We start from the raw sequence: 26,508 nt of genomic DNA, 5'->3' as shown, positions 1-26,508 counted from the left end.
GACAGGACAAGGGGCAATGGGCACAAAGTGAAGCAGAGGAAGCTCCAGCTGAACATGAGGAAGAACTTCTTCCCTCTGAGGGTGACGGAGCCCTGGCCCAGGCTGCCCAGGGAGGCTGTGGAGTCTCCTTCTCTGGAGATATTCCAGCCCCGCCTGGATGCGGTGCTGTGCAGCCTGCTCTGGGGTGACCCTGCTTCGGCAGGGGGCTGGGCTGGGGGATCCCCAGAGGGCCCTTCTGACCCCGACCATTCTGTGATTCTGTGATATGAGCACTCCGCATTGACAAGCGGAGGAACAATTTAACAGAAGCCTGACGCATGCGTTCATCTTTAGCGTTTATTTTCCTATCACAGGACACTACTGATTCGTGCAGCTTAAAAAACACATTTAAAACCCCAGCAGCCTTCACAGGGGTGCCACGAGAGAAACATGGGGTGAAAGAGGTGAGGAAGGAAGAACATCTACTTCCAACTTTTGCTGGGTTCAGCACTAAAACCCGCAAAAGAGAGGACAATCTGTCATTGGTGAGAAATTACTAAAATTACGAACTTCCCCTCCTGCTGGTTCCGTCAGCGGAGCCCGGTTTACGAAGTGCCTGGCGAGGGGCAGCCGAGCAGAAGCTGCCCCACAGCGAGCGCTCGCTCCCTACCCAACAGCTGTGAGAGCCTGACTCAGATCCGGATCACTCCGCTCCACGTTAAATAAAACACACACCACCCACAGCTAACTCCCTCCCGCCCTAAACTGAGGTGCAAAGCTTGGGAATAAAATAAACAGGGATGCAGGCAAGAACAGTCTTCTGACGCAAAACCCCATCCCTCGGTGCCAAACCCCTTTGGGAACGGCCCTCGGCCGCGTCCCACGTCCCCCTGCACGCCTGAGGGGCGGGCACTGCAGCCCCCAGCCCCGCCGGCAGCCACTGCCAACACCCATCAGCGCAGAGACGCCGCCGCCGCCTGTCTCTTCCTCAGGAACAAGAAACACAGACAGACGCACAGAAATCACAGTAACATATTTATTATTAAAATTCTTCAGTGTCCAAAAATTTCTGGAGTACTACGGGACTTCCCTTTGTCTCAGGTGCTTTTTTCATTTCCTACTGCATACTACAGGTACTTTGTTACATACAGGACAGATTTTTTTTTTTAAGTACTCTCAAAATTCTTTCTGTGTTCCAGTTTAAAATGTGCAGAGTCATAGGAAAAAACCCAACAGAGAAGGCATTCAGCATTCTCACTCAGCTTCTCCTTGAAAACAACCTCTAAAACACCGTGTCAGCAGCTCAGTGTACACATGGTTAAAGCGCACAGGAACTGAAGTTTCAACAGAGAAAACACTTTAGACAGAGCAAAAGAAATATTCTTTATAGCACAGCGCAATGTAAAATGAGCAGGTACCTGAAGCAATACTCACAAAGATGCAACACAACTTGTTCTCAGCTGTAGAACCTGACCGACAGGAATGGAATGACCCACAAAACACCAGGCGGAAAAAATTACAGAATTGAGTGTCAAGGACAAATCCTTAATTTATACTAAACCCGGGATTCACTGGCTGCCCATGCAAAGTGAGGTAATCAGAACTGTCACTAGCTGGTTTGCACGTGCAAAAGGCTCGTTAGTGATGTGCATGCAGATACACTTTATATTTGGACACTGCCACTGACACTGTGAGGCTTTCTTTGGAAAGCAGGAGCCCACTTACCAACTCTTACTCTAAAAGCCATTTTTATATTTCCCCAACATTCTGAAAACAGCTTCACATGAGGAATTACAGAAAGCCTCAGAAGTTATTTAAAAGATTTACGCTTAATAAAATAGCACCAGCAATTCCTCAGTAGAAGCAGACGCGTGAAGTAACGATGTTCCGGACGAGGCCCTTCCTCACCACCCTCCTTAAGGCCGGATTCAGCTCCTGGAGCCGAGCCACGCACAGCGCAGCCCGGCGCGCAGGGCGAAGCGACCGGGGTGTGCTGGGTGCAGGGTCTGCCCTGCCAGGGCAGCGGCCCAGGGCTGCTCGGGAACAGCCCCAGGATCCCTCGGCCAGGGCTGAGCTCACACGCTACACACGTTCTGCTAATTAGCATCCTTAATTAGCTGACACTTAGCTTTTAAATGTATTACTAACCATAATGTAAAGGAAGGCATCTAAAGAATTATTTCACAAGTCAAAGAGTGCTGGAAAACTACCTGACTAGAAACTGCAGAAGCAGAGACTGGTGTTTTACTGTGTACACTGGTTACGCTGGGATTAAGTCTTTTTTTGGTTTTGGTTAAGCATCAAATCCTCACATCAGGATTTGTTGCTCTTGCTACTTTCAGGTGCTTTTAAAGAGTCCCCTTTGACAGATACAGTATACATTACACAGAAAAATGAAAAGTAAAATAAATGTTTATTATGGACAGGAAGAGCAGAGGGTTGTTGTGAAAAAAATTCTTATGATCTTTTTCTTTTTTTTTTTAATTAAAAAACCCAAGTCACTACAGCTGTAAAGAGCAATCAGTATAAGCTGTATATTTACTTATGTTTTCTTGGCATGGCACCAGCAAGCCTAGACACGCAAACTAGCCTGCTCTGCTTTGGAGCCCAAGCCTTAAGCAACGCTCACGCACAGCAGGATCCCTGCCAACAGCAGGCTCCTCTCTGTGATCCGCTCAGAGGATCCAGCTGCTGAGCCGAGTCTTCTCACCAGCGCAGGCTCAGGGAACAGCCAGATTCTTCAGCTGTGCACACAATTTAAACACAAAAACAAAACAACCCCCCCCAACCAACCCCACCCGCACAAAGATACCTAAACAAGGCACTGAAGAGATTTAATCTTCCTGAATGCAAAGCTGATATATTTGGCCCTGACTGGCTCTTTTATATATTCGTATGCCCAGTGAATAAGACACATAAAATCTGTTTGGTACCCAGAAGGTATTAATCTTCATTCACATCCAAGTCTACAAAACAGACTGAGGTAAAAGGCACAGCCTTCAAAGTTACCAAACAGAACCGGCGAGCACGTGCTTGTCTGCAAACACAGCTGCTGCAAGGATTTGGCATCGGTTTGATACTGCAAAGCCATTTTTCTTCTAATGCACTTCATACTGACATTTGCGACGTGTCAGTTCTTAGAATGGATCCGACAGACAGACGTCTGCTTTGAGGGAGAAAGGCCTCCCTCCTCTTCAAGAATTTCCTAGCACTTCTGCTTTGGTTTCATCGAGCACAAAGGGAGAAGGGAAATCTTTGTTCTTCATGTACGCCTCCAGACCCTGAGAACGGGTGAGAACAGCACCGTTAGGTCGTCAACCATCAGGCTGGTTACCTGCACTATTTTTAAGTCTATGTAACGTCCTCAAAGAACGACCGACCACCCAAAGCTAAGAGGTCCCAGGAAGGACAGACAACAGCAACAGTTTCCCCAGTGACAGCGAGGGAAAGCGTTTCAGCCCCAAGGGGTTCACCAAGGAGAGGCACCAACCAGCCGTAAAGCAACGGACCTCAGCAACACGCTGCCTGGGGAGGGGCAGGCACGGAAGGTGCGGCCTTAACTCACATTCGAATAATCCTAGCAAAGAAAAGGCCACTCCAGTTGCCTTGGTTTCATTTCGTTCCTACACTGCATTGACTGCGCTGAGTGCGCGACTTGCATGCAGAAACCTAGCGAAGACGTGAAGTTTTATGAATGCCCTTTCCCAGAGTGCCCGAAGATCCTCCCGCAATCCCCTACTCCTCATCCCGCCTGTCCAACGCGGGGAAGCTCCTCACCACCACACGGAAGCAGCTTTCCCAGCACCAATGACTTTCAGAGGGACAAACCTGAGAAACCTGTTCTCAGACACAGCTTCTCTAGAGCCCATGCACGCCTCACACTTCTTAGTCCGTGTGCACTCACTGTGGGAGGGGGGCACAGATCAGCATACAGCCACATACAGCGACCCCGTGGATTCTGTAATCGGAATATTCTGCGCTTTTCGTTCAGAAGATCTCAAAGCATTTGTGAGTCTTAATGAAACCGTGCAGCCCCACTGCAAATCTCATTTGACAGATGGCTAAAATGGAGAGTGAACAAACTGCTCAAGAGTAAACCATAGCGGAACCACGGATGTAACGCAGAGCCCAAGCCCTAGCTCCCTCGATCTTACCATTTCTCAGCAAGCGCAGGCTAAAGAAATCCCACCTTTGGAAGGAGATGAGACGCATACCTGCACACTCTTAAAAAGACCTCCACAGACAATTATTCTCACCTCTCCAAAGTAAGACACTAATGGAGAAATCTCACACACAGCCGGAGGATCTTCAGTTCCTGAGAGACTAGTGAAGAGAACACAGGATTAAATTCTTGCTGTGCTTAAGAAACAGAGCATCTGCTTTGAAAGATCAGCAAGAACAGGATATCCCGGAGGATAAGACATTTGTTATAGTCACATGCACCAGACATTATTTGAACACAAAGTGTGAAAATAAAAGGGAATTAGCAGCTCCCAAATATTTCTCGTCAAAATAACAACATCACATTTCCAGAGGTGCTTTCCAAGTCAAATGAACAGCTCATGGGTTTATTACACCATGAGCTGATGAAGTAATAGCCCCGGGGAGTAAAAGCAGCTTCCCGTTCAGTGGGATGCAGGAAGTCTCTGAACTGGGAACCGCTGTAACAGCGGGCCCTTCGGCCCACCTGAGAATCTTGCTGGGCTTTAAGCGCTGGGGCCACATCCAGGCAAGCTGGTCAGGATCACAAATTACAGTTCCTTGGGCTGGCTAAATCCTGAACGATGGCAAAGGTTGTTGCTACAGGAAGAGTTAGCTCATGACCCCAAGGGCAGGAATCCCTGCCAGAGATAAAGCCCAGAGCACTGTGCATTACTGTCTGGAGCACTCCACTCCCCAGTGGAGCCGGAGTTGTAACGGACACTACTCCTCTGCGTGTTCAGAAAAGAGCAGCTGAACCAAAATCCTGCCGAGTCACCCTGCCATCAAACCAGCGCCCGGTTCTGCGGAGCACAGTACGTGCCGCTAGCAGGGCTGGGCAGCCGCAGGCAGAGAAGCTGCGGAGCAGGTCACAGAGGTTCATACCTGAGTTTCTCCGGGATCCTGCAACCATTTTCATCTAGAAATCTGGCCCCGGCCTGGAGAGCCCAGCGGTAATGCTGGCCCAGGAGGGCTCGCCGAGCAGTGGTAGGAGTGTCTTTGTCAGCTGTGTCTGCACTTTTTAGCGGCGAGAACTCCTCTTCCCTCAAAACTTCAAATGCCACAAAATTCCTGCCAGCAAAGGGGAGAAAACAACGATACTGAAAACCAAAGCTACCTATCAGCCCTGTTGATGCAACAGCAGATTCTGTGGGGAAAGGCTCATATACATTTTAGGGAGCAGTGACGCATGCTGGGGCAGCCAAGCTAAGGAAAGCCCGCCTCCCACCCAAAGAGCAAAGAAGTACCAGGGCTGTGTCATGGAAAACCACAAGAAGCAGCCCGGTCTCTCTGGGAACTTCACAGCAGCCTCACGACCCTCCAGAGCTGCACACGGGTGCGAGGACAAGCCACAGCTCCACAGAGATCCCCCAGAAAGCTCTCCAGGCACTCGCAGGCTCATGGACAAGAAGCCTCAGCTAAGACCCCGGCGGGATGGAAAGCGCAGCGGTGGCCGAGGCTCGGGCACGGTGCCGAGCTGGGCGGCTCGCTCCAGGGCGCCGCAGCCCTGCTCCAAGGAACGGCCACTCCGCTCGGGAGTCGGTAGGCAAGGACCAACCGAGGACACCCGTTCCCAGGGATGAGTAAGCAATATGGGAGGATTCACAGCTGAATGTGAAGTACAGCTGTTTACCAGAAATGCAAATTTAAAAACCCCACAGCAGAGTTTCTGCATTTCACGTGTGAAGAGCAGCTGCCGGGCTGTTTTTGCGGTATTATTAAAAATGCACAAGGAATCAGCGCTTGCAAATGAGCCCTTTGAAAGCTCAGAACTCGGCGTTGTTTCCATCACACTGGTTTTGCCTTTGGAATGATACTTCTTTACTGAAGGCACGTCAGGAAACAGACACAGGTTCAAACCTTGAGCTCTGTCCTAAAGTAAATCCTCTAAGAAGAAAAATACTATCCCCAAACAAAGAATTCAGTTTGCCTGAGGTTTCTTTTTGACATTTATTTAAGCCTAAAACAGAACCTTTACTGCTGAAATGGCGACCGCGGAAAATAGGTTTTGCAAGACCGCTTATGCTAAATTCCTAAATTATTAAAATCCCACGTTCCCTAAGCACAAAGTACCCCTGACTGCGCTAACACTACGGCGCAGCGCTCTCAGCTATGTTTCAGAGCTTGGCAAGTCAACACTGACAGTTCCCACAGCAACGGTAACTTGGCCCGGCGGTGCTTAAGCAACCTGCTTTCCAAGCACAAAGGGTGAGCTGAGCCCCGGCCTAACAGGCACCGAAAACGGAACCAGAGCTGCGGTTGCCATGGAAGCCACAATCCTGAAAGACCCATTTTTTTGCAAGTCTGAATACTCCAACATGGGTTTCACTAAACGTTGGCTTTGTGCTCGATTTCCCTTTTTTGCTTTCTTTCACAGGGCTGGCAGAGGCCGGGCCAGCCAACACATCCTCGGCAGAACGAACAGTTCTGGGAGCACGGGCAGAGCAAGCCGGGCTGCTGCCAAGCGCCCTGAGACCGCAGCTCTCGGAGCCTGTGGCGTTCCTGTGGTGTTGGAGCTTGGTGGAGATCCGACAGCCTTTCTAACCAGCCACCCACAAACCACGCACTCCCTGGCAAGGCCTGTTACAACCTACAGTCATTGAAACAAACATTGAGAAGGGGAGGAAAAAAAAAATATCACGTCTGCCACTAACTTAGAGAACTGGAACACATCAAACACAAACTTCTCCAGCTTTATCCCGTTCGGTTTTAGTGGTTTTACCAGATTTCCCTCCTCGTCAATGTAGGGCACCTTCTTTATGGCTACGTGATGCCTCAGCTGCGGCTCATATTCCCTGCAAAAGGAGAAGAAACAAATTCATTTACTTCATGCCCACTTAGAAAAAAGTAGTACACCTCTGGGAAGCAGACGGCTTGTTACCGCTCTGGTCATCTCTCCACTGTTCTGGGTGTTGCTCTCTCCAAACGGATCCAAGCCAGGTCCGGGAAGCCCTTCCCTGAGCAGAGCAACCCGGCCAGCGGCTCTCCCCGCACCGGTGGGACGCGGCAGGGTAAAGCAGGGGGAGAGGGCTGGCCTCACGCCCAGCTGACAGGGCAGGCAGGGACTAAAAAAGGTAACCCAAATTGTTATCCGACCGGGATGACAACGGAGCAGAGCGGATCCCTCACACAAGGGTGGATGGAGCTCTTCAGGAAGGGCGTCTGGCTGCTTGCTGAATGCCCAGCGTGGCATCTCCATCTCCCAGCACCATGGTGCAGAGTCCTCCCCCAACCTCTGCTGTCCCAAGGGATGGCATGGGCGACATTCCCACTGAACATCCTCAGCGTGGGGCTGCATCACCGACCACACTGCAGCCCACTGGCTGCTCACCCTCGCAGGCCCAGGAAGGTTCGTGCACTGGTCTATCTCGGTGGGTTTAGCTGCAGCAAAGCATGGAACCTCTTCACTGGGTAAGGCCTGAAGAGCACACTGGGGCAGTCAGAAAGGGGACACAGCTGTTCTGAACTGTCTGGAGGAGAGAGGAGGGGAAGAGCAGAGCAGGAGGTCCCCACAACTGAAAGCACAGTGTGGGACATAGGAACACCCCCTCTGGGAGGCATTCTTGGGCTGCCCAGCTGCCTAGCAGGACTGCTGGAACTTACTGGGCCACCGTCTCCAGGAACTCCACTGTGAAGAAATGGTTGCAGATATTGCCAGCGCTGTACATCAGTCCCCCATCGGGGCTCTGCTGCTGCGCAGTCTCCAGGCTGATCTCGCTGTATTCCACCACCTGGCAGAGCCCGTCCACGCAGCACACCACGCCGACCGGCTCTGTCGCGTAGGCCTTCTCCACCACCTGCAGCCACAGGACAGAGGGCCGTGACAAGGGGGGAGAAAACCCCAGCACCATCCCGACTCTCATGCAGAACCAATCCTTCTCTGGAGATATTCGAGACCCGCCTGGAGGCGGTTCTGCACAGCCTGCTCTGGGTGACCCTGCTTCGGCAGGGGGGTTGGACTAGATGACCCACAGACCTCCCTTCCAACCCTGAACATTCTGTGATTCTACAAGGACAGCAGCATGCTGATCCTCCAGCACCTCGGGAGCACGGGCAGAGCAGAGCTGGGTGTACAGAATAGCCTGGAGGCACATTTTGCTCAATGACCGGGCATACACCCAGTACTCAACCGCTCAGTCGTCGAGTTGCTCAGAGACAAACCAGTTACAAGAAATGAGCGTACTGTGGGGCACTTTCCTGATCAAGGACTGGGACCTGGCATTAAATGGAAAATGTTTGCAGGTATTAAGCCTTCAGCTCTCCATTTGCATCAAGTGTTACTGATTAAAACAATATAAATCTCTCCTCAGGCACCTGCTGCGTTAGGCTGAGAAAACCAGGCTGGTCTCGCTCTCCCCATGCTCCACAGTGGGGCATAAGGAATGCAGGAATGGACCCATTAGACTTAAAGGGCATTTAAAAAACACAATGCAGTCCAATACGGCTTCTAGAGAGCCCAAGTGCCTCTGTTGAAAGGGCAGGGCATGAAGGGGAAGCCATTCCCATCTGCAGCCTCCGGCGCAGTTGCAGCCCCTGCTCTCGCAGTACACTGGGGAGGGGGGAGGAGGACACCAGCGGGAACGGACTCCGAATGCCTCACCGGCAGCAGGCAGCTCCCCCAGATCCGCCTGGAGTGAGCCGCTGTTGGACAAAGTCTGAACACCCCAGTTCATCTCAGCTCAGCCTGGCCAGCCGCTTCCCAGCGCACCCAGACCTTAACTCCCCGCGGGGAAATGGCCCCGCGCCAGCACTGCCTCACCTTGGCACCGCAATCTGCCCCTTTGGAAACACAGAAGCCTATGAAGACTGGATCTGCCATTTTCACGAGGATATTATCCACACAGTATACATGGACATACTGGATTCCACGCCGCTTCATGTCGTCCAAGATCTTATTATCCACCAAAGCGCGGTATAAGCCACCATTGCCATCTGTAATGCAACAGAAAAGAGAAAGCCCTGGTTAACTAGCAACTTTGTGGGGTTTTTGTGGCTAAGGGAGCGAATGCTGAAAGTCCTGAACAAACTGTCTTGAACAGCAGAGCGGGGAATGCTTTCTGGCAAGAGTCAGCACTACCAGATTTTATTGCCAGCTCTGCCCCACAGTCCAGGCAAGCCTGTTCCCCTCCGCACCCCAGCTCCTCCACCTCCACAGTGGGACCGTGAGGACCAGCCTCACAGAGAAGCATTACGAGACTTTATGAAGCCTTGTAAGATCCTCAGAGGGAAAACACTAAAGAGCAAAGATCATGCAGAGAGTGGGAAAAGCCTGTTACATTTCTTCGCTTCCAGTGCAATGCAAAACCATATCTAAAACTCAGCCTGGAGAAGTAGACTAAAATAAATCTTGTTCTCAGCTTATCTTCCCCCCACACATCACAATGCCTTTTTAATGGCTTGAACTGCAGCTGCACAGAAGACACCAGCACGTTTGTTCATCCCTGGATCACCCTTTCGCGGTTCCTCCTTTGACACCCCTGTCAGCTCAGGAGAACCACTCTGCAGCTGCAAAATGGCATCACTGCAACACGGCCCTGACCAGGCTGCCTTCACCGAGGCTCCTGCCATGTCCAGGGCAAGAGCAGAGAAGAACTTTCCTAGGCGAAACACTGCAATCATTTTGGAAAGAGTTAATCTCCTTGCTGCTGTCAGCCCTGCACGGGAGCCTTCCGCCAGGTGAGCCTTCTCCCCAGGCTGACAGCATCGCTCTGCTGAGGGACCGAGCTCCGCGCCGGCACGGCATGTGGCCAGCAGCACGCGCAGCTCTCGGCAGCTTCGCCCTGGGAGGCAGCACCCCGGGTACCGCCGGCACAGCCCTGCAACGCACGGTGTTCCTAACCTGGAGCTGCACCACTCCCAATCCTGCCAGTGCTCCCTGGCTTTGACAAAAAACACGGGCTGTGGGCAAGCCTCCAGCCAGAACTAAACAGAGATTGCTACACTCTTGATTACCAGCCTGCAACATTCAACTGAGCCCTCCCACGCTCATCAGAAGCATCAACACTGACCTCCCAAGACTGCTCCATGTGCCAAGGCTGGCTGATGCCCAGCAGGAATTATCAACACATCACATTCCTGTGCCACATACGAGTGAGCAGTGGGGTACCTGGAGCCATAGCAATTTTCCCCTTCTCCTCCAAGATGGCCTTCCCATCAAAGGTGACAGCGGGCAGCATCCTCTGTTCAAACATGACCACGTTGGATCTATCCAGGTTGAAGTAGTTGTGTTCGACAAAGAACTCCTCCGTCGGCCCCAGCGTGAACTCGCTTGTCATGATGTACCTGGGCAGGAATGGGTGCTGAGCCACACGCAAGAAAAGCACAAGCGGAGGACAAAACTACAAACAGAACACAAAAGGGAGGAAACCCAAGAGTGCTAAATGAGAGACACCGCAGTATCCTGCGGTACGCAGCCGAGCAGGAGAGCTCTCCTCCAGAACTCATCCCACGGGAAGGCTGCGCAGGGTCCTGTGCGCGATCCTACCCACAGGCTTAGCTCCAGCTAGGACAGCAGAGCCTTCCCCTAAACGTGACCCACATCTGGATATCCTGATGGGCTGGCAAACGAGGCAACGGGCAGTACAACAGCCTCGCTCACCCTGGACTCACACTGACATTCAGTGTCTAAGCAGCACTGACCAGCCGCTCAGTCTGCCCGCGCCTCTTCTGTGCCAACGCCAACGGCAGCGTTTTCAAATGTTGGCTGCATGATTTGTTCCTCCCTTAAGTTTCTCTATTTCCTCCTCTCCTTCCAGCTCCACATTGCTGCTGTCTCTCCCTCCACTATCTTCCTCCTTCAGCAGTGGCTAAGAGCCACCTTCGACATCTACCCATCAAGCACTTCAACAACTACTGGCACAGGTACGCGAGGTCCTCTGCCAACGTGCCAGGGGAATCAATCCCTCGCCCAGCAGTGCCTGGACTGCGCACCCTCCCCGATTTGCACCTCTGTAGCACGGCAGAGCCTGGCCTCTGGCTTACTGTAGCAGGCAACCACCTCCTCAGCCCGCGGCGAGGAACCAACCATTCTCAGCAGATGTTGCACCCTGCAAATAACCTGTCTGGCTTCCAGCAGCACCAGGGATGGTGCATTTGCAATTCCAGTCACGTGCACATGGCTTCAGAAAGAAACACAACATGGGACTCGAAGCACCTTCAGACTCCAGTCTGTAAAACAACCTGCTACCCTGAAGTCCTCAGACTCCTGCTCTTTCACCCCTGCTGAGCCCTGGCCCAGACCAGACAGGGATTTCATAAAACTCTCTCTTTATACTCTAACAAAGAACACTTAGCCAAAAACACTCCCAGGAGCGTGCCGCAGCGCCTTCCTCTTTCCCCCACCACATGCCGCAGGGAATTCACATTTTGCACCTTGCACAGAGCTAGTCTCTTGTGAAGCCTGGAGGCTTTTGAAAGCTAGGAGCAGCCAGGAGAGACAGCAGCCACTGTAACCAACAACAGCAGCGGGGGGCCTGGAAACGGAGCATGACAAGCATTCACCACTGCGAGGGGAAGAGCTTTATTGCTGCAGGAGAAATTGTGGGCAAGGGGAGGCGGAGGATCTTGGAAGGTGAGCTCTAAGGGATCCCTCCCTCCATGCAGGAACCTGAGAAAGCACAGCACACACAGATGAAATCTCTTGTGAAGGATCTGAAACAGGCACTGCAAAGTGCTGGTTGTAGTGCTGCCATGGACCGTGCTTGACAAGCCAGCGCGGCACAGCAGTTCAGACAGTGGTCAGCGATTCAAGGCCAGTGCTCAGTCCCTCAGGTCTGCAGACACGGACCTGTCACTGCCCACCCCTGCGCACCCTCCTCCAGATGCTGGCACTGCAAATCCTGCTGAGAAAAGGCTCTGCCCTGATGTGTCTCTGGACAGCACCCAGCACAGGGCTTCCAGAAGAACACGCAGGCAAGACTGCGGCGCAAAGCCCCCTGCACAGTGGGTTTGTGGCTCCAGGTCACCTACCAGGGGACGGCACACTTGCAGCGGTGTCTCTGGCCAGCGAGCTGCTCCACTTTGCAGATTCTTTCTGCTTGGATCTGATACAAGGTCTTGCCACTGGGCAGCCCCACGTTGTACATGCCCTTGGGATAGCTCACTCCCAGGCGCGTTCCTTGTCCTCCAGCCAGCAGCAGCACTGCCACCTTGTTCTGCGCAATCTGATGCAAGCCTGAATGGGAGAAAGCAGCCCATGGGAACATCAGAATCACAAAAGCAATCAGCACCCCATGCTCACCTCCTGAGCCTTTCTGCAGAGCTCAGGCAACAGCCAGAAGCTGCCAGTCCAGTGCCCGCTGCCAGCAGTTCAGAGAGAAAGATGCTGCTGCACACAATACAAAAACATCCATTTCTCCTCTTTGATGCAGCAGTTTCCTCATCTAAAGCAGCAGATGGTGTAACAACAGGAAACAGCCAGGAGCTGCAGCTTAGGAGGTTCAAAATGGACATGAGGATAAAAACTCTTCACTAGGAAGGTGGTGCAGCACTGGAAAAGACACCCAGAGAGGTGCGGGATGTACTTCCCTTGAGGTTTTCAAGGCTTACTTTGATAAAGCCACAGCTGACCCAACCTAGGGCCGGGCACAGTCCTGTTCCAAACAGGGGTGGACTAGAGACCTCCAGAGGTCCCTTATCACCAACGTTTCTACAGCCCAAAGAAGCAAAGCCTCATCATCTTCATTAAAGCACGGACATTTCTGGAATCTGTACTTGTGCTCCAGGTTCTGTTCAGCTGCAGTCAGGACTAGTAACGCAGCCAGGGCCGCAGAAGCCACAACTCGCACAATCTCATTAAGAACAGTATCATTTCTCCCAACAAACCAGGAAAGTCCAGAACCTGGGGAAGAACCAGGCTACCAATAAAAACCCAGCTCATTCACAGTCTTTGTTCCCTGCCTTCTCTCAAGCCAGCATCACAGCAACGACCGACAACCATGAGAAAGAATTTTCCCTAGGGAACACTTTGCGTTCCTCCAGGGACGGCCCAGGTCAAAAGCCACGGCTCTGCTGCCGCGCAGCCGCTGTCGGAGCCTTTCGCAGCCTGACGCAAGCAGCCCACCGCGCAGCACCGAGCCTGCCCCAGCCCCCGAGGAGGAGACAAACATCCAACTCCAACCACATCAGGGACCAAGAAATTCCTGACGTGGACTGAAAGACACGGGGACAACAGATAGCGAAATAGCAGAAAAACAGCATTGTTTTTATGTTCATCTTTAAATAACTGTCTGTTTAAATGAGCATTAGAAGGAAAATACCAACGGCTGCTCTAACAAGCTGGCTTGGTTCATTTTGTTCAAAAATCTAGCTTTCAGCAATAAAACCAGACATAACTCATCCCTGACACTGTGTAATACTGTTGACCTCCCCATGCTTACAAGCTTCGGTCCCACCACAGGAGTAACACAATGTCTCTGCCCGCCCAGGCACACCGGAGGAAGCCGGTGACACGGCCCTGCCACCGCCCCGCTGCACACCCCACCCGTGAGCTGCTGGAACTGCAGGAACGTCGCCAACAGCCACCACCGGAGACCTGCAGTCCACCCTCCCGCTCCAAGTGGGGCGAGGACAGCTCTCTAGAGGGAAGCCTGGGCTGAAGGTGGAACTGTTGGGATTGCAAAATTTCATCAGGTCCTTGGATAGAGGGGGGAGCGTAAACGGGTTTAAACTTAAAATTTAAAAGGCACAGGCGGTAGCACTGGGTGAGCTGTGCAGTGATGCAAATAAAATAACCACAATCTTCTGCAACAAACCACAAGCAATCAACGGCTCCTTTGCATCTTTACTGAACTCCCCATCGCAAAAGACTTGGAGCGCAGAGCAGGGGCTCTCGGGGATTGGTTACACCACTATTACTTGCTCTGGTCCTCAGCACGTGGCTTGCCCTGGGTGCTCGGCGGGCTGTGTGCCAGCGCACGGCACCGTCGCGGGCGAAGGGCAGAACCCGAGTGAAGGGCCACAGGAGCACGGTCCAGGCTCGCGGTGGCAGGGGGGGGACCCATCACTGCACTGGGACCCAGCGCCGGGGCAGCAAGCGCGTGCAGGAGGGAAGTGTGTGGGCGAAACCTGCGCTCTGTACACAGGCCGGGCTCGCTGCGGCCACACAGCCCTGCAGAACACAAACCTCGTAAAGCCTCCTTTCCTACCACAGAATCACAGAATAGTAGGGGTTGGAAGGGACCTCTGTGGGTCATCTAGTCCAACCCCCCCGCCGAAGCAGGGTCACCTACAGCAGGCTGCACAGGACCTTGTCCAGGCGGGTCTTGAATATCTCCAGAGAAGGAGACTCCACAACCTCCCTGGGCAGCCTGTTCCAGTGCTCCGTCACCCTCAGAGAGAAGAAGTTCCTCCTCATGTTCAGACGGAACTTCCTGTGCCTCAGTTTGTGCCCATTACCCCTTGTCCTGTCACTGGGCACCACTGAAAAGAGCTTGGCCCCATAAGACCACCCGGCTCTGCCTTCCCCTCTCAGAGGCTCAGCAAACCGACAGCCAGCTCAGCGTCAGGGTGCTCAGCTCCCTCGAGCCCACATCCCCAGCATCAGCTCTGTCTGTGCCCAGCCTTGGAGCACCAGCCACGGGCCAGGGCCAGGAGGAACCGCAGGCCAGAGGAGGGGTCAGCAGTGACAGACCTACCAGTGGGCAGGGGGAGGGAAAGCAATTATCCCAGCAAAAGGAGTAACAACCGGCATGGTCCTGCTGAGCTCAACCAGCACAGGGACCCGATTCACCGCTCTGCAAGGAAACACCTCTCGCTTGGCCAATTTGTCCCCCGAGCAAGCTCAGTCCTGGCTTTTCCACAGAAACGATGAGCCTCTCGCGAAGCAAGATAACTTGCAGTGTCTGAGCAAAGCCAAGCCCTTGGCGCGGGTGTACTCGCCGTCACTCGCACAGCCAGGGACAGCACCGCTGAGCCACACTCCAGTGATTCCCAGCCACGTTTAAAACCCACGGCAGATGGACACAGGCCGGACAGGCTCTGGAAGTCCCCACGCCACAGCCACCCAGGGCTGAACCAGTACCACCAGACAGCAGCGGGGACCACCACGAGAGGCTGGGCAGGGCCAGCGAGTACACCCCGCTGGGCAGAGGAGCTAAGACCATGAGACACACATCACCACCCAGCTGGCTTGAGCTACTCGCTCCCCGGGATGCAAGCAAATGCCCACCTCGCTCACAGCCGCACCAGCTGTGCCACACCAGTAACCCCACAGCACCAGTCAGGAGGATCATGAGGGCAGCAGCGTGAAAGGAAACACACAGCCTTCCTCCAGCATCAGGACGACCAGCAGTCCCCCAGGAAAGCAAACCTGAAGGTCCCTAAAGATCTGCACAGCCTTGGACTGAAGGTGCAGGCTAAGGCAGGTGGTCAGCAAAATCCAGGGAGGGCTTCTCCGCCTGGCCTCGCGTATACGAGCAGGGCAGCACTGGATCAGCACTGTGCCAGGCTGGCGGGCTCCTTCCACCAAACCTGACCCAAAACATCCCAGCGGAAAAAGAAAAATTAAGGGAGGGAAAAATTTATGAAGGGGAGAAAAAAACAAACTAAAAAAGATCCCCTGTGGGACACTTCCAAACTGTCCTGTTTCACACGGGCAATAAAAACATTTTAAAAACCCCAAATTATCTAGAACTGAAACTGCTTGAGCTGAAGCATTTCACACTGATTTAGAACAAAGCTATCTGAGGTCTGAACTCCGCGTTTGCTGCAGCACGGTGGGTGCTCTCTGAGATGCAGCTGAGACTCAGCCGGCAGCAGACCGAGCCAGCTGCTTGCCCCGCTCCATCCCCAGCACGGCACCGTCGGGCTCGCACCGAGACGCGCGCTCCGGCCCTGAAGCGACGGGCCACATCCCCCTGATCGCAAATCCGAGGATTACGCACAGCAACAGCCTGCGACCGAGGGGATGGATCACACGCGCGACGATCTGGAGCAAATGCTGTAACGGAAAAGCCTGCGAGGCCCCAGTCGGTCACGCAGCATCCAGCACACGTGGCGGCCATCCTCGGCCACGACAAAAAGAAAGGCATGGTCCTGTGGGAGCGGGGGCCAGAGGAGGCCCCAGTGATGATCCGAGGGCTGGAACCCCTCTGCTGGGAGGAAAGGCTGGGAGAGCTGGGGCTGCTCAGCCTGGGGAGGAGAAGGCTGCGGGGAGACCTGACTGCGGCCTGCCAGGGCTTCAAGGGGGCTGCGAGAGAGCTGGAGAGGGGCTGTGACAAGGGCCTGGAGTGACAGGAGAAGGGGTAACAGCTTCAAGCTGAAAGCGGGGAGATTTAGATCAGACCTAAGGAAGAAACTCTTCCCTGTGAGGGTGGTGGGGCCCTGGCCCAGGCTGCCCAGAGGAGCTGTGGCTGCCCCCTCCCTGGCAGGGTTCAAGGCCAGGCTGGACGGGGCTCTGAGCACCCTGGGCTGGGGGAAGGGGTCCTTGCCCAGGGTGGGGGGTGGAACGAGATGATCTGTAAGGTCCCTTCCAACCCAAACCACTCTGTGATTCTGTGACTCAAGGGTGCCAGGGCTGGTGTCACCCCACTGAAACGGGGATGGCCCAGAGGAGATGGCAGTTCTTGGCAGCTTTCCACACAGTGATGTGAAGCTGGGATCTGCCCAAGGGTGATTCGGCATCTCACGCCCACGTCCCAGAGGGGCGTCTCGCTGCGGGGACCGAAACCTCGACCTAAGCGGGATGAACCCGAGACCAAAGCCATACTACAGAGAACAGCAACGGGGTTCTCTTCTCCTCTTCCCAAACTCCAGCAGACTGACAGGGCCGTATTCCCAGGAGGGGGCTGGCCGTGGCAAGCCCAGCAAGGGGACTCTCCAGCCCACCACTTACAGCATTCCCAGTACTTACAGTGTAACCCCACAGCTACCAGAGTGTTCCAAAGGTGCTGATCTTCGGTTGCCATGAAAACTAATATCCCCCAAATTTGAGGAAGCAGGTCTGCTCTGACTTCCCAGCTGCAAAACTAATACTCATGACTAAAAATCATAACAATTGACTCATGTTGCTGCGCGTTCCTGCAGTAAATGGAAATATTTATTCCTCACAAAAAAAGTCCACCTTATCCTCTGCAGAATGTGGGATAGAAACAGCTCAGCCAAACAAAACATGGAAGATGGGCTGGCTGTTAGGTACCCACCAGTGCTGCACTAAGGCTTATTCTGCACAGAAAGTGAAAAACAAAAATAGATTTGCAGGGAGAACAGACTGATCTTGCAAGAACAGATGAAATTCTCCTGCTAAACAGGCGCATCAGCCCTATTACAGCAGCAGTCAGCTAGAGAATAACGCAAAAAACCCGAAATCCTGAATTCTGCAGAGCAGCTGGGTAACCAGAAGGGCTCATCAAACCCTCTGACGAAACAGGAGCTACGCTGCAGCTCACACCCACGAGTTAGATTTCATTAATAAAACATTCACAGAACGTGAAAGCATCTGTGCTTGATTTATACCATCACCCCTAAGGCTGCCTACAAAACGTGATTGCATGATGTTTGTGTTTAAGATCTGGAAGCAAATCTGACCAGTCTATGTTTTATCACCTCACAGATAACAACAGCGATGTGTTGGGGTTTTTTAACTATTAAAAAATACATTGGGTGATCCCAAGAATAAGTTTTCAGTTGCCTGGTTCTTTTAACCCCCATTTTTATCACAAAAAAAGGTGGAAGGGGAAAGGAGGAGACACGATTTCAGCTTTCAGTCTTTGCAGAGGACACGCTGCAGCTGGGATCTGCCGGGACCCCGGACGCCTGCAGACAGAGCACAGAGGAGCTCAGCTCCAGGCAACCCCGGCCCTGCGGCGAAGGGCTCTGTCAGCTGCGCAGCCTCGGGGACGTCGAGCAGCTCTCGTCCAGCTCCCTGCAAACACGAGCATTTCAGAGCCTGCACCCCCTCACGGACCTGCCATCCCCACAAAGCCTGTGCCGACAATGCCGGCTCCACCAGGAAATGCCATGCGGGGCACAGGGACAGGCCAGGGGCCAGCAAGTCGAGGGAGGTTCTCCTCCCCCTCTGCTCTGCCCTGCTGAGGCCCCATCTGCAGTGCTGGGTCCAGTGCTGGGCTCCCCACTTCAAGAAAGATGAGGAGCTACTGGAGAGAGTCCAGCGCAGGGCTACGAGGATGAGGAGGGGACTGGAGCATCTGTCCTACGAGGAGAGGCTGAGGGAGCTGGGCTTGTTCAGCCTGGAGAAGAGAAGGCTGACAGGGGACCTTAGAAATGCCTCGAAATATCTGCAGGGTGGGGGTCAGGAGGACGGGGCCAGACTCTTTCCAGTGGTGCCCAGCGACAGGACAAGGGGCAACGGGCACAAACTGAAGCAGAGGAAGCTCCAGCTGAACCCGAGGAAGAACTTCTTCCCTCTGAGGGTGATGGAGCCCTGGCCCAGGCTGCCCAGGGAGGCTGGGGAGTCTCCTTCTCTGGAGATATTCCAGCCCCGCCTGGCCGCGGTGCTGTGCAGCCTGCTCTGGGTGACCCTGCTTGGGCAGGGGGTTGGGCTGGGGGATCTCCAGAGGGCCCTGCCAACCCTGCCATGCTGGGATCCTGTGATTCCGTGTCATGCCAGCGCTGCCCGGGTTCAGTGGCACAAAGTCTCACTGCTGACTGCCCTCCTCGGGGAAATAAAACCCAGGGTTGATTCCCACCTCCAGCATTAAACTGGACTATAGAAACAAGCCAAGGGGAAACAGAAGAACCGCATCCCCCTCTCCCGGTAAAATCCCAAAACACTGCCTGCAGCACTGATGCGGCTCAGGGCCATCCCGGTGACCATCGCGGTGCTGCTGGTGGTCCCAGCCATGCCAGACCTTCCGGAGTCCTGCAAGCATTGCTCGCAGCAAGCGAGGCCAGTCCCATGCAGTCTGCCTTCCCTTCCCGTCCCCTCCCTGCTGCGGACGGCGGCACAGGGCAGACACACCGGCTCCTCACTGGCCTGGCAGGGCAGAAGATGAAGCACCCGGTTTGGTCAAGTTGTTAATTTAACCACACAGCCCCAACTGAGACCCATCTGCCTCTAGGATCCATGGGTTCCCTTCCTCCCACCGTGACACCCTTGAGAAAAACGTAGCGACTGCCACCTGAGCGGGTCTCCTGCCAAACCCCATCGGCTACGTTCAGGCGGCCGCTGTGGTGTGGGCCGGGTGCCAACATCCTCTTCTGCTCAGCCAGAGATGCAGGCACAGCGGTGGAAACCCTGCCTGGACCAAGTACACATGGCCCCTGGGTCACCAGAGCTTCCTCCCACTCCTCCCCCCACCCTTCCCGCTCAGCCCTGTCAGCGCAGGCTGATGCGGCAGAAAAGCTTCTCTGCCCTGTGACCCTGCCGCTTCTATTTTTGCTTTTGATTGGAAATTTTTACTCCCCTGCCCCCACATCCCCTCTTCATCGCTGGCAGATCTAGGTCAAGGCTGTTCAGACGCTTGCCACAATTTAGGCAATGCGTCTCTCCAACCACAGCCATTTATTTCCAGATTTCTTTGCTTATTTTGACTATTTTTTAACAGTGCCGTTAAGATTTTATACAGAAGGAAGGGAGACACATCTGAACCTTTGTAAATTAATGAAACAGAAAAAAGCACGGGCTGCCCACGTAAGACACACGTGTTGCGGGGGGAGCACAGCACCCCACATCCCGCCACTGCCACCCCCGTCTTTCACAGCCCCACGGGGTGACCAGGGACAGCTGCCAGTATCTACTGGGCTCCAAAACCACGGACGCTGGGCTTTGCTAGGCTGCTCCCGCCCTCCCCACCGGCTCTGCTCCCAGCTCCCTGCGGTGCGGGGCACGAGGCACCTTCCTTCGCACCCGTCGCTGGTGGGGAGACCCCCGTGCGCCCCTGATCCGGCAGCGACGTCCGCTGCAGCCACGAGGCTCGACGTCCCCCCGCGCCGCGCCGACCATGCGCTCACCGCCTTCGACACCTCAGAGGGAGAATCAGCGTCTGGGCCCCGAGGGGCCTGCCCAGCGCGCCGGGCACGGGGCGGCCCGGGGGCCTCCCGCCCCCCCAGCCCAGCGCTGCTGGCTGCCCCCGCACCACCTCTGCGCCCCGCACCCCCAGGACCGGCCCCAGCCCGGCTGGTGTTCGGGCTAGGCCTCGGGGATCCCCCCCCACACCTGCTCCCCCAACTCACCTTCCCTCCCCCACCTCCCCATCCCCTCACCTTTCCTCCCCCCTCACCTTCTCCCCTTTCACCTTCCCCCCCACCTCACCTCGCCCCCTCACCTCACCTTGCCCCCTCCCCCCTCCCCCCTCACCTCACCTCCTCCCCCCCTCACCTTCCCCCCCCCTCACCTTTCCAGCCCCCCCCTCACCTTCCTCCTCCCAGCGCCGCAGGGCGGCGGGCCCGCAGCGGCGCGCGCTGCCCAGGCGCGCGGCGGGGAGCGGCTCCATCCGGGTGTCCAGGCGCGCGGGGGGGCCGCCGGCGCGGGCCGCGGCCGCCGCCGCCACGCGGCAGTGCTCGGCCAGGCCCGGGGGCAGCGCCGCCAGCAGCGCCGCGCGCTCCGCCGCGCCCAGCTCGGCCCAGAAGCGCAGCAGGTGGCTCTGCCCGCCGCGCGCCAGCCGCGCACGCACCTCCGCCGGCGGCCCCATGGCCCCGCGCCGCGCTCTGCCCTCCGGCGGGAGCTGGCCGCCCGGGGGGCGGGGCCGAGCGGGGCCGGGGCGGGGCCGGGGGGCGGAGGACACGCCCCCTCAGCGGGCTTGCCCCGCCCCTCGCGGGTCGGAGCCGGACGGCGGCCGGGCGCGCCCCCGGGCCCCGCGCTGCGGCGCGCTCCCGCTGGGCCCTGCCCGGGCCGGCACCCACTCCCCCCGGCCTGACCCCGCTGCTGGGCCAGGGCCCCACCTCCCCCAGCCCTGACCCCGCTGCAGGATCGGGCCCCACACCCCTGACCGTGACCCCGCTGCTGGGCCATGCCCCCCCAGTACCGGCCGTGACCCCACTGCAGGGCCAGGCACCGCCCCCGGCCATGACCCCGCTGCTGGGCCAGACCCTCCAGTACCGGCCGTGACCCCCCTGCAGGACCAGGCCCCCACCTCCCCCAGACCCTGCTGCAGGATCAGGCCCCCCCAGTACCAGCCCTTTCCCTGCTGCTGGGCCAGGCCCCCCAGTACTGGCTGTGACCTCCCTGCAGGGCCAGGCATCACCCCACCCCTGGCTGTGACCCTGCTGCAGGGCCTGGCCCCCCACCAGAGACACAGCACCGGCAGCGGCGACGTGACTGGGCGCAAACCCAAAGGCCAAGGCCGGGCCCGCGGTGAGGTGCCAGACGGCGGGCAGCATGGCAGCCTCCTCTGCGCCCGTGCTGGGGCCGCAGGCTGCCGAGCGCCGGGACGGAGCAGAGCCCTGCGCCCCTGCCCTCGAGCCCCGGCGTGTTCAGCCCACTCCTGCCGCCGGCAGCCTAGCACTGCCCACCCGTCCCAGCCATCGGCCTGGCCCCGTGGCATCCTGCCTGTAGTCGGAGCCCGGCTGGGTGAGAGGGGACCGGAAGGCAGACAGACCCACAGACAGACAGACCCATGGACAGACAGACAGACTGACGGACTCACTGACAGACAGACCGACCAACAGATAAGCAGACAGACTGACAGACCAACAGGCAGACAGACCCTCGGACAGACAGACCCACAGACAGACTGACCAACAGGCAGACAGACCCACAGACAGACCCACAGACAGCCAGCTGCGGACACCCAGCCCATGGAGTGGTACAGCCCCCCCTCATCGGGCCACGCCACGATCTCAGAACCAGCCGATGCCGTGTTCCTGCCTGCACTGCGGGAGCAGTTCGCTGGGATAACGAGCCCTGGGATAACGAGCCCTGGGATAACGAGCCGTGGGATAACGAGCCGTGGGATAACGAGCCGTTTTCCTCGCCTCTGAGCGAGAGCAGCGGGCCGGGACGGCCAGGCACTCCCTGACCGGACCTGGGCCTGCTGCTCCCCATTCGTAAGGGCCAGGACTGCGCAGCCCGAGCGCACCGCGGTGGCCCTGCTGTTGGGAGTCACCTCATGCCGACCGCGCCGGGAGGGAAATCCACTGACCGCAGTCAGTCACCCGCGACGCTGGGAGCAGCGGTGCCAGGCCAGGCCCCCGCGCCCTCTCGGAGCCCAGCGTGCCCCCCGAGCCACACGCCTCTCCGGGCGCTGCGCTGCGGGTTGCCTGGGCTGGGCTGCGGGGTCGCTCGCTCCCTGCGGCTCGGACCCACCCGCTGAGGAACACCACTGGGAGTGAGAGTTCCGCCGAGCTGGAGGGGAATTCTTAACAGGTGCCTTTATCTACGCGTATTGCGTGGGTGCGAACCAACCCAAACCATAATATCCCACTATTGTGGTTGTACTGAGTGCTTTTTGATCACTTTGTGAATGCTAAATCAACCAACGATTAATTGCTGCTGAAGGGCTGTGATTTTCTCTCTCTCTGTGAACAAACCTTCGACTGCTGCTCCATGGATCCTTTCGGCATGAACCACTGCGGTGTGAGGCCAGGTCTGGATGCAGCGGCAGGCGGGCTCTTTGCTGAGGAGGGGGTTGGACAGCGAGGGGGTCCGTTCCGAGCCCGGTGACCCAGCGGGAGGGGCTCCCTTCGCCCTCACGCCTTGCTTCAGTCTCTGTATGAACCACTCAAACTCCGTCCTACTGCAGTTTTGTGTTCCGTTAATTCAGGGAGTAACAGAGTGAACGTTGCCAACAAACTTCATTAAATCACATTTTGTACATTCTCATTAAAATAATTTCTTGCAAACACCTTTGACGGTGGTTCTTTAAGCGACTAAACCACTCTTTTGCGACTTCTGCATGTGACCGGCATCAGGGGAGCTGGACCCCGTCCCGACGTGATGGTCAGGTCAAGAAGAATCCCCAAAGGTTGTCAAAGCTTCTGTTTCACCCACTTCTTTCCTATTTTGCATGACTCAGCACAGCTCCCGCTTGGGCAGAGCCTTGGGGCTTCAGAACCTCCTCGCTCTGCTCCTGTTGACACGAAATCTCTCCCCGCCGTGGTTGCGTTCCCTGCCTGCCTGCTGTGCGAATGGGTGCCAGTCCTTCCGCACCCGTGGTGCCTGCGTGACCATTGACCCTTCTTCATCAGAGAAGACTCTGTCAGACCTGACTTACAAACCCAGCCTGGCCTTTTCCTGCAGAACTTGTACAGCCCTTGCTGCCTCGCCTTGAAGGAACCCCAGCACATAGCCCCAGGATCTCGTAGCCGTGGGATCTCAGCTCTCCTAGCAGAACCACCATGAATCATGCTGCTGCCGGCCAACGCGCTCCCGCCCCCAAGATCCAGCCGTCCGCCAGAACAAGTCTGTCCTGCTGCATCGAGCCCCCCTGGGCTGATTCCACAACCCGTCGCACCCGCCTGGGTGGGAGTTTTGTTCTGTAAAGCAATAAACCCAGTGGCAGGCTGGATCAGACATACCGGGCAGGACAACCTGAGAGAGCAGGGAGCAGAAGTGCTTGGGCCAAAGGAAACACAAGCACGCAGGTGGTGGAGGAGGAAATTCGTCACTCAAAAAGCTCCGGCACCCCGCGAGCAGACAGACGGCAAACGCTGCTCCGCCGGGGCGAGACACGCTACCGGCAGAGAGGCAGAGCTGCTGATTCCTGGGGCCCTGCTTCAGGCTGCGGTATGTGAGCATCCACCGGTACGTTCCCCAAAGGAACGTGGTTTGCAGTCGTTCCCTGAATTAGAGGAAAGGCTGGGCGGGTTGCGGCCGTGGCAGGACCGTTACCGCGCGCTGCCCTCGGCCGCTCCTGCGACAGCCGGCTCCGGCGCAGCGGCAGGGTGGATGGAGTCTGGAGCAGGACAGCGCGGTTGCTGGACGGGTTCTCGTCGGTGGCCTTGCAGCAGCGATCACACTGCCATTGAAGCCCCAGACAATTCCACAGATTTAAACTCATCGTGCTGAGACCCCACCAGCTGGAGGGGTAGGGGGGGGAGGCTGGGCACGAGGGTCTGCCGTTTCCTACCAACACAAACCCTTGCTCTGCGGACCCCAGCATGTTGCAGAGCGAGCAAACGAAACCACCACCCCCCGGACAGCTTATTTTAGCTTCCCTCCCACCGCCCTTCTCCCAGCCCTCGTGACAGCCCGCGCGCCGCCGGGCAGCCACCAGACTTCCTGCTGGCCAGCCCACCGAGGGGAAAAACCGTCTGGAGGGAAGAACGGTCACTTTGTGCGAAGCACCCGGCCCCCTCCAAAGCAAACAGAGCACGTCCTCAAGAGGCCCCGTGAGCAGCAAGGTGGAAAACACAATGGCATCTGAGAGCTGGGAAGGTCAAACAAGGTACCCTCCGCCACGGGCAAAGCTGCGGCGTCTCCCCAGCCGCGCTCCTCTCGCTGGTTTTAGCCTCTGCCCAGCGGTTTCCCGGGACCGACGCGTTGCTGGGTGACACCTTGGTCCCCCGCGGGAAGCGGTTCCCTGCGCAGCTGTGGGGCTGAAGGCAGGGGTTAACACCAACTGCGCTGAACGAATCGGACAGTGATGGGGAGCACCAGAACCTGGCGTCTGGGCTGCTGTTTGCACAGCTCCTGCTCTGGTTTTGACCAAGCCCCGACCAACCCTTCTCGGGTACAGTCTGGTGGCCTGCACTGGCCAGAGACCAGCCACCTTCGGAGATGTCACGGTTTTGGCCGGCAGTGCAGTACATGGAGGCGGGCTGTGCCGTGCCGGTAGGTCCGCATGCCAGGCAGCAGCATGCACCTGCCGAGCCCACAGACACGCGGCTGGTTCCCCTCCGGACCTGGCTCTGCCCCGGGAGAAGGCAGCAGCAGGGGCTCCCAGCATCTGCTTGAGCATGGTCATCAGGAGGCAGTCCCCTGGCTGCCATCACCACGGGTCCTCTGCAGAGAGAAGATTCACACGTGAACACTACGTGCCGCTGAACCCAGCGCGGGGCTTAATCTGCCGCCACAGTCACCCAGCGTCACCCGCAGATGGTCAGTGTCATGCTGAAGGTGCCCAGTGTCCTCCACCAGCACCCTGTTCCCCCGGGGCTCTGCTGGGGTGAGGCGCAGCCGCTGTGTCCTCTCCTCCCGGGGGAGGCAATGCCGGTTGGTGGGACGCGCTGGCTGCCACCGGCCTTCCAGGGGACATTGATGCCCCGTCCCCTCCCCACGAGGGGCACTGTGCGGTGGGTGCCACCACACCAGAGCCGTGACCATCACCACCGGTGGGCCAGCAGTGAGGGAGGCTTGGGCTGGGTCCGAATGGCAGCTGGTACTTCCCAGCATCTTGGAGGAAGGAGAACTGAATAACTGCATTTTTTATATTACAAAACCCAAAGATGGCTCTGTCGGTCAGAACAGCCTGGCCCCAAGATAAACTACTCAGTGAGAGAAAAAAAAAACAAAAACAAATCCCCAAAAAGCCTTTTCCAAGAATTTTCAAAATCTCCCTAGCCTCATTCTCCCGAACAGGCCGAGCATGGGAGCGCGGGCCTGGCTTACAGCAGCCTCTTGAGGACATTGCGGTGTGGGAAGCGCAGGAAGAGCAGAGCTGGAGCTGTGTCCCAGCCCCCCGCAGCCAGAGCCGAAGCTCCACACGGAGGAGCGAGAGTATTTCAGCTGAAGCACCAGGCACGGCCAAGGCCAGGAACTGTTTCTGTCACCTCCGGATTGCTCTCCTGGTGGGACAGGCCTGCCACGCGGGGCAATTGGACAGGAGGCATTAAGGTCATTATGAATTCCCCCTGTTCTTCCTGGCTGTTCCAGGAAGCCCAGAGATGGGGGAAGAACCTAGGGAAAAGCTCATTTTCCTGCAGATTTAGCCTTTGCCAAGCAAAACAGCCCATGTGCTGATGCTACCTGGGCTGAGCGGCGTCACAGTCACTGCCTTGTTTCTGGAGGAGAAAGGGGAGGGATGATGCACCGGTTCCTTCTCCCTGTATCCTACGCAGGTGGGAACCTGTTCAGGCAAACCCAGCTAAGCCAAGCAGACATCTCAAAACAGGTAGGACAGGTCCGGGAAATTTATGAAAAGAAATGGTTTGAAGAAAAGCAGGCTGTGAACAGCCCTGCCACAGCACAGAGGAGACCAGCCAGAGCAGGTCCTCGATAGAGAAAAGACCCGGTGAGGGTCTCCAGAGGCTGCTGAGAAACTCCACGGAGAAGATGAGTGGCAAGAGCGGGCTGAGAAGACAAGAGAGGGACCAAGGTGCTGAAGACACCCAGGATGGAGTCCGGCCTGGACAGGGAAGCTGATGGCGAGGGGAGCACAGCAAGGGCCACATGGATGGGAGGGCTTGAGGGTCAGGCGTCTTCCACCCTCTCCCTCCGAAGCCAGCTCAGAACTAAAGGAAGACAACCCTGGCAGATGGCACAGGGACGTGCCT

General features: G+C 56.5%; 1 protein-coding gene across 1 annotated transcript; it reads right to left on the bottom strand.

Annotated features, from left to right (window-relative positions):
• Positions 1-1,007: 1,007 nt before the first annotated feature.
• Positions 1,008-20,800, bottom strand: UAP1L1 (UDP-N-acetylglucosamine pyrophosphorylase 1 like 1). The gene is made up of 9 exons (XM_075439549.1): positions 20,492-20,800; positions 12,148-12,352; positions 10,286-10,461; positions 8,939-9,111; positions 7,783-7,976; positions 6,834-6,974; positions 5,065-5,250; positions 4,236-4,302; positions 1,008-3,260 (listed from the first exon to the last, which is right to left on the bottom strand). The coding sequence occupies exons 1-9, from the start codon at positions 20,766-20,768 to the stop codon at positions 3,174-3,176; spliced, it is 1,506 nt and encodes a 501-aa protein (XP_075295664.1). The 5' UTR covers positions 20,769-20,800; the 3' UTR covers positions 1,008-3,173.
• Between the last annotated feature and the right edge of the window lie 5,708 nt (positions 20,801-26,508).

This window comes from Opisthocomus hoazin, chromosome 19 (genome assembly GCF_030867145.1).
Source record: "Opisthocomus hoazin isolate bOpiHoa1 chromosome 19, bOpiHoa1.hap1, whole genome shotgun sequence".
Classification (NCBI taxonomy): domain Eukaryota; kingdom Metazoa; phylum Chordata; class Aves; order Opisthocomiformes; family Opisthocomidae; genus Opisthocomus; species Opisthocomus hoazin.
The sequence above is the reverse complement of the archived record's forward strand: the minus strand, read 5'-3'. Positions and strand labels throughout refer to the sequence as shown.

Bases quoted from the DNA above. Each gene is read 5' to 3' on its own strand.
- UAP1L1 (XM_075439549.1), bottom strand. From the start codon at position 20,768: ATGGGGCCGCCGGCGGAGGTGCGTGCGCGGCTGGCGCGCGGCGGGCAG. The intron at 6,975-7,782 runs GTAAGTTCCAGC...CTCCTTTTGCAG, and splicing joins TTCCTGGAGACGGTGGCCCA to GGAATATGAGCCGCAGCTGA. The intron at 4,303-5,064 runs GTATGAACCTCT...TCTCTTCACTAG, and splicing joins AGGATCCCGGAGAAACTCAG to TCTCTCAGGAACTGAAGATC.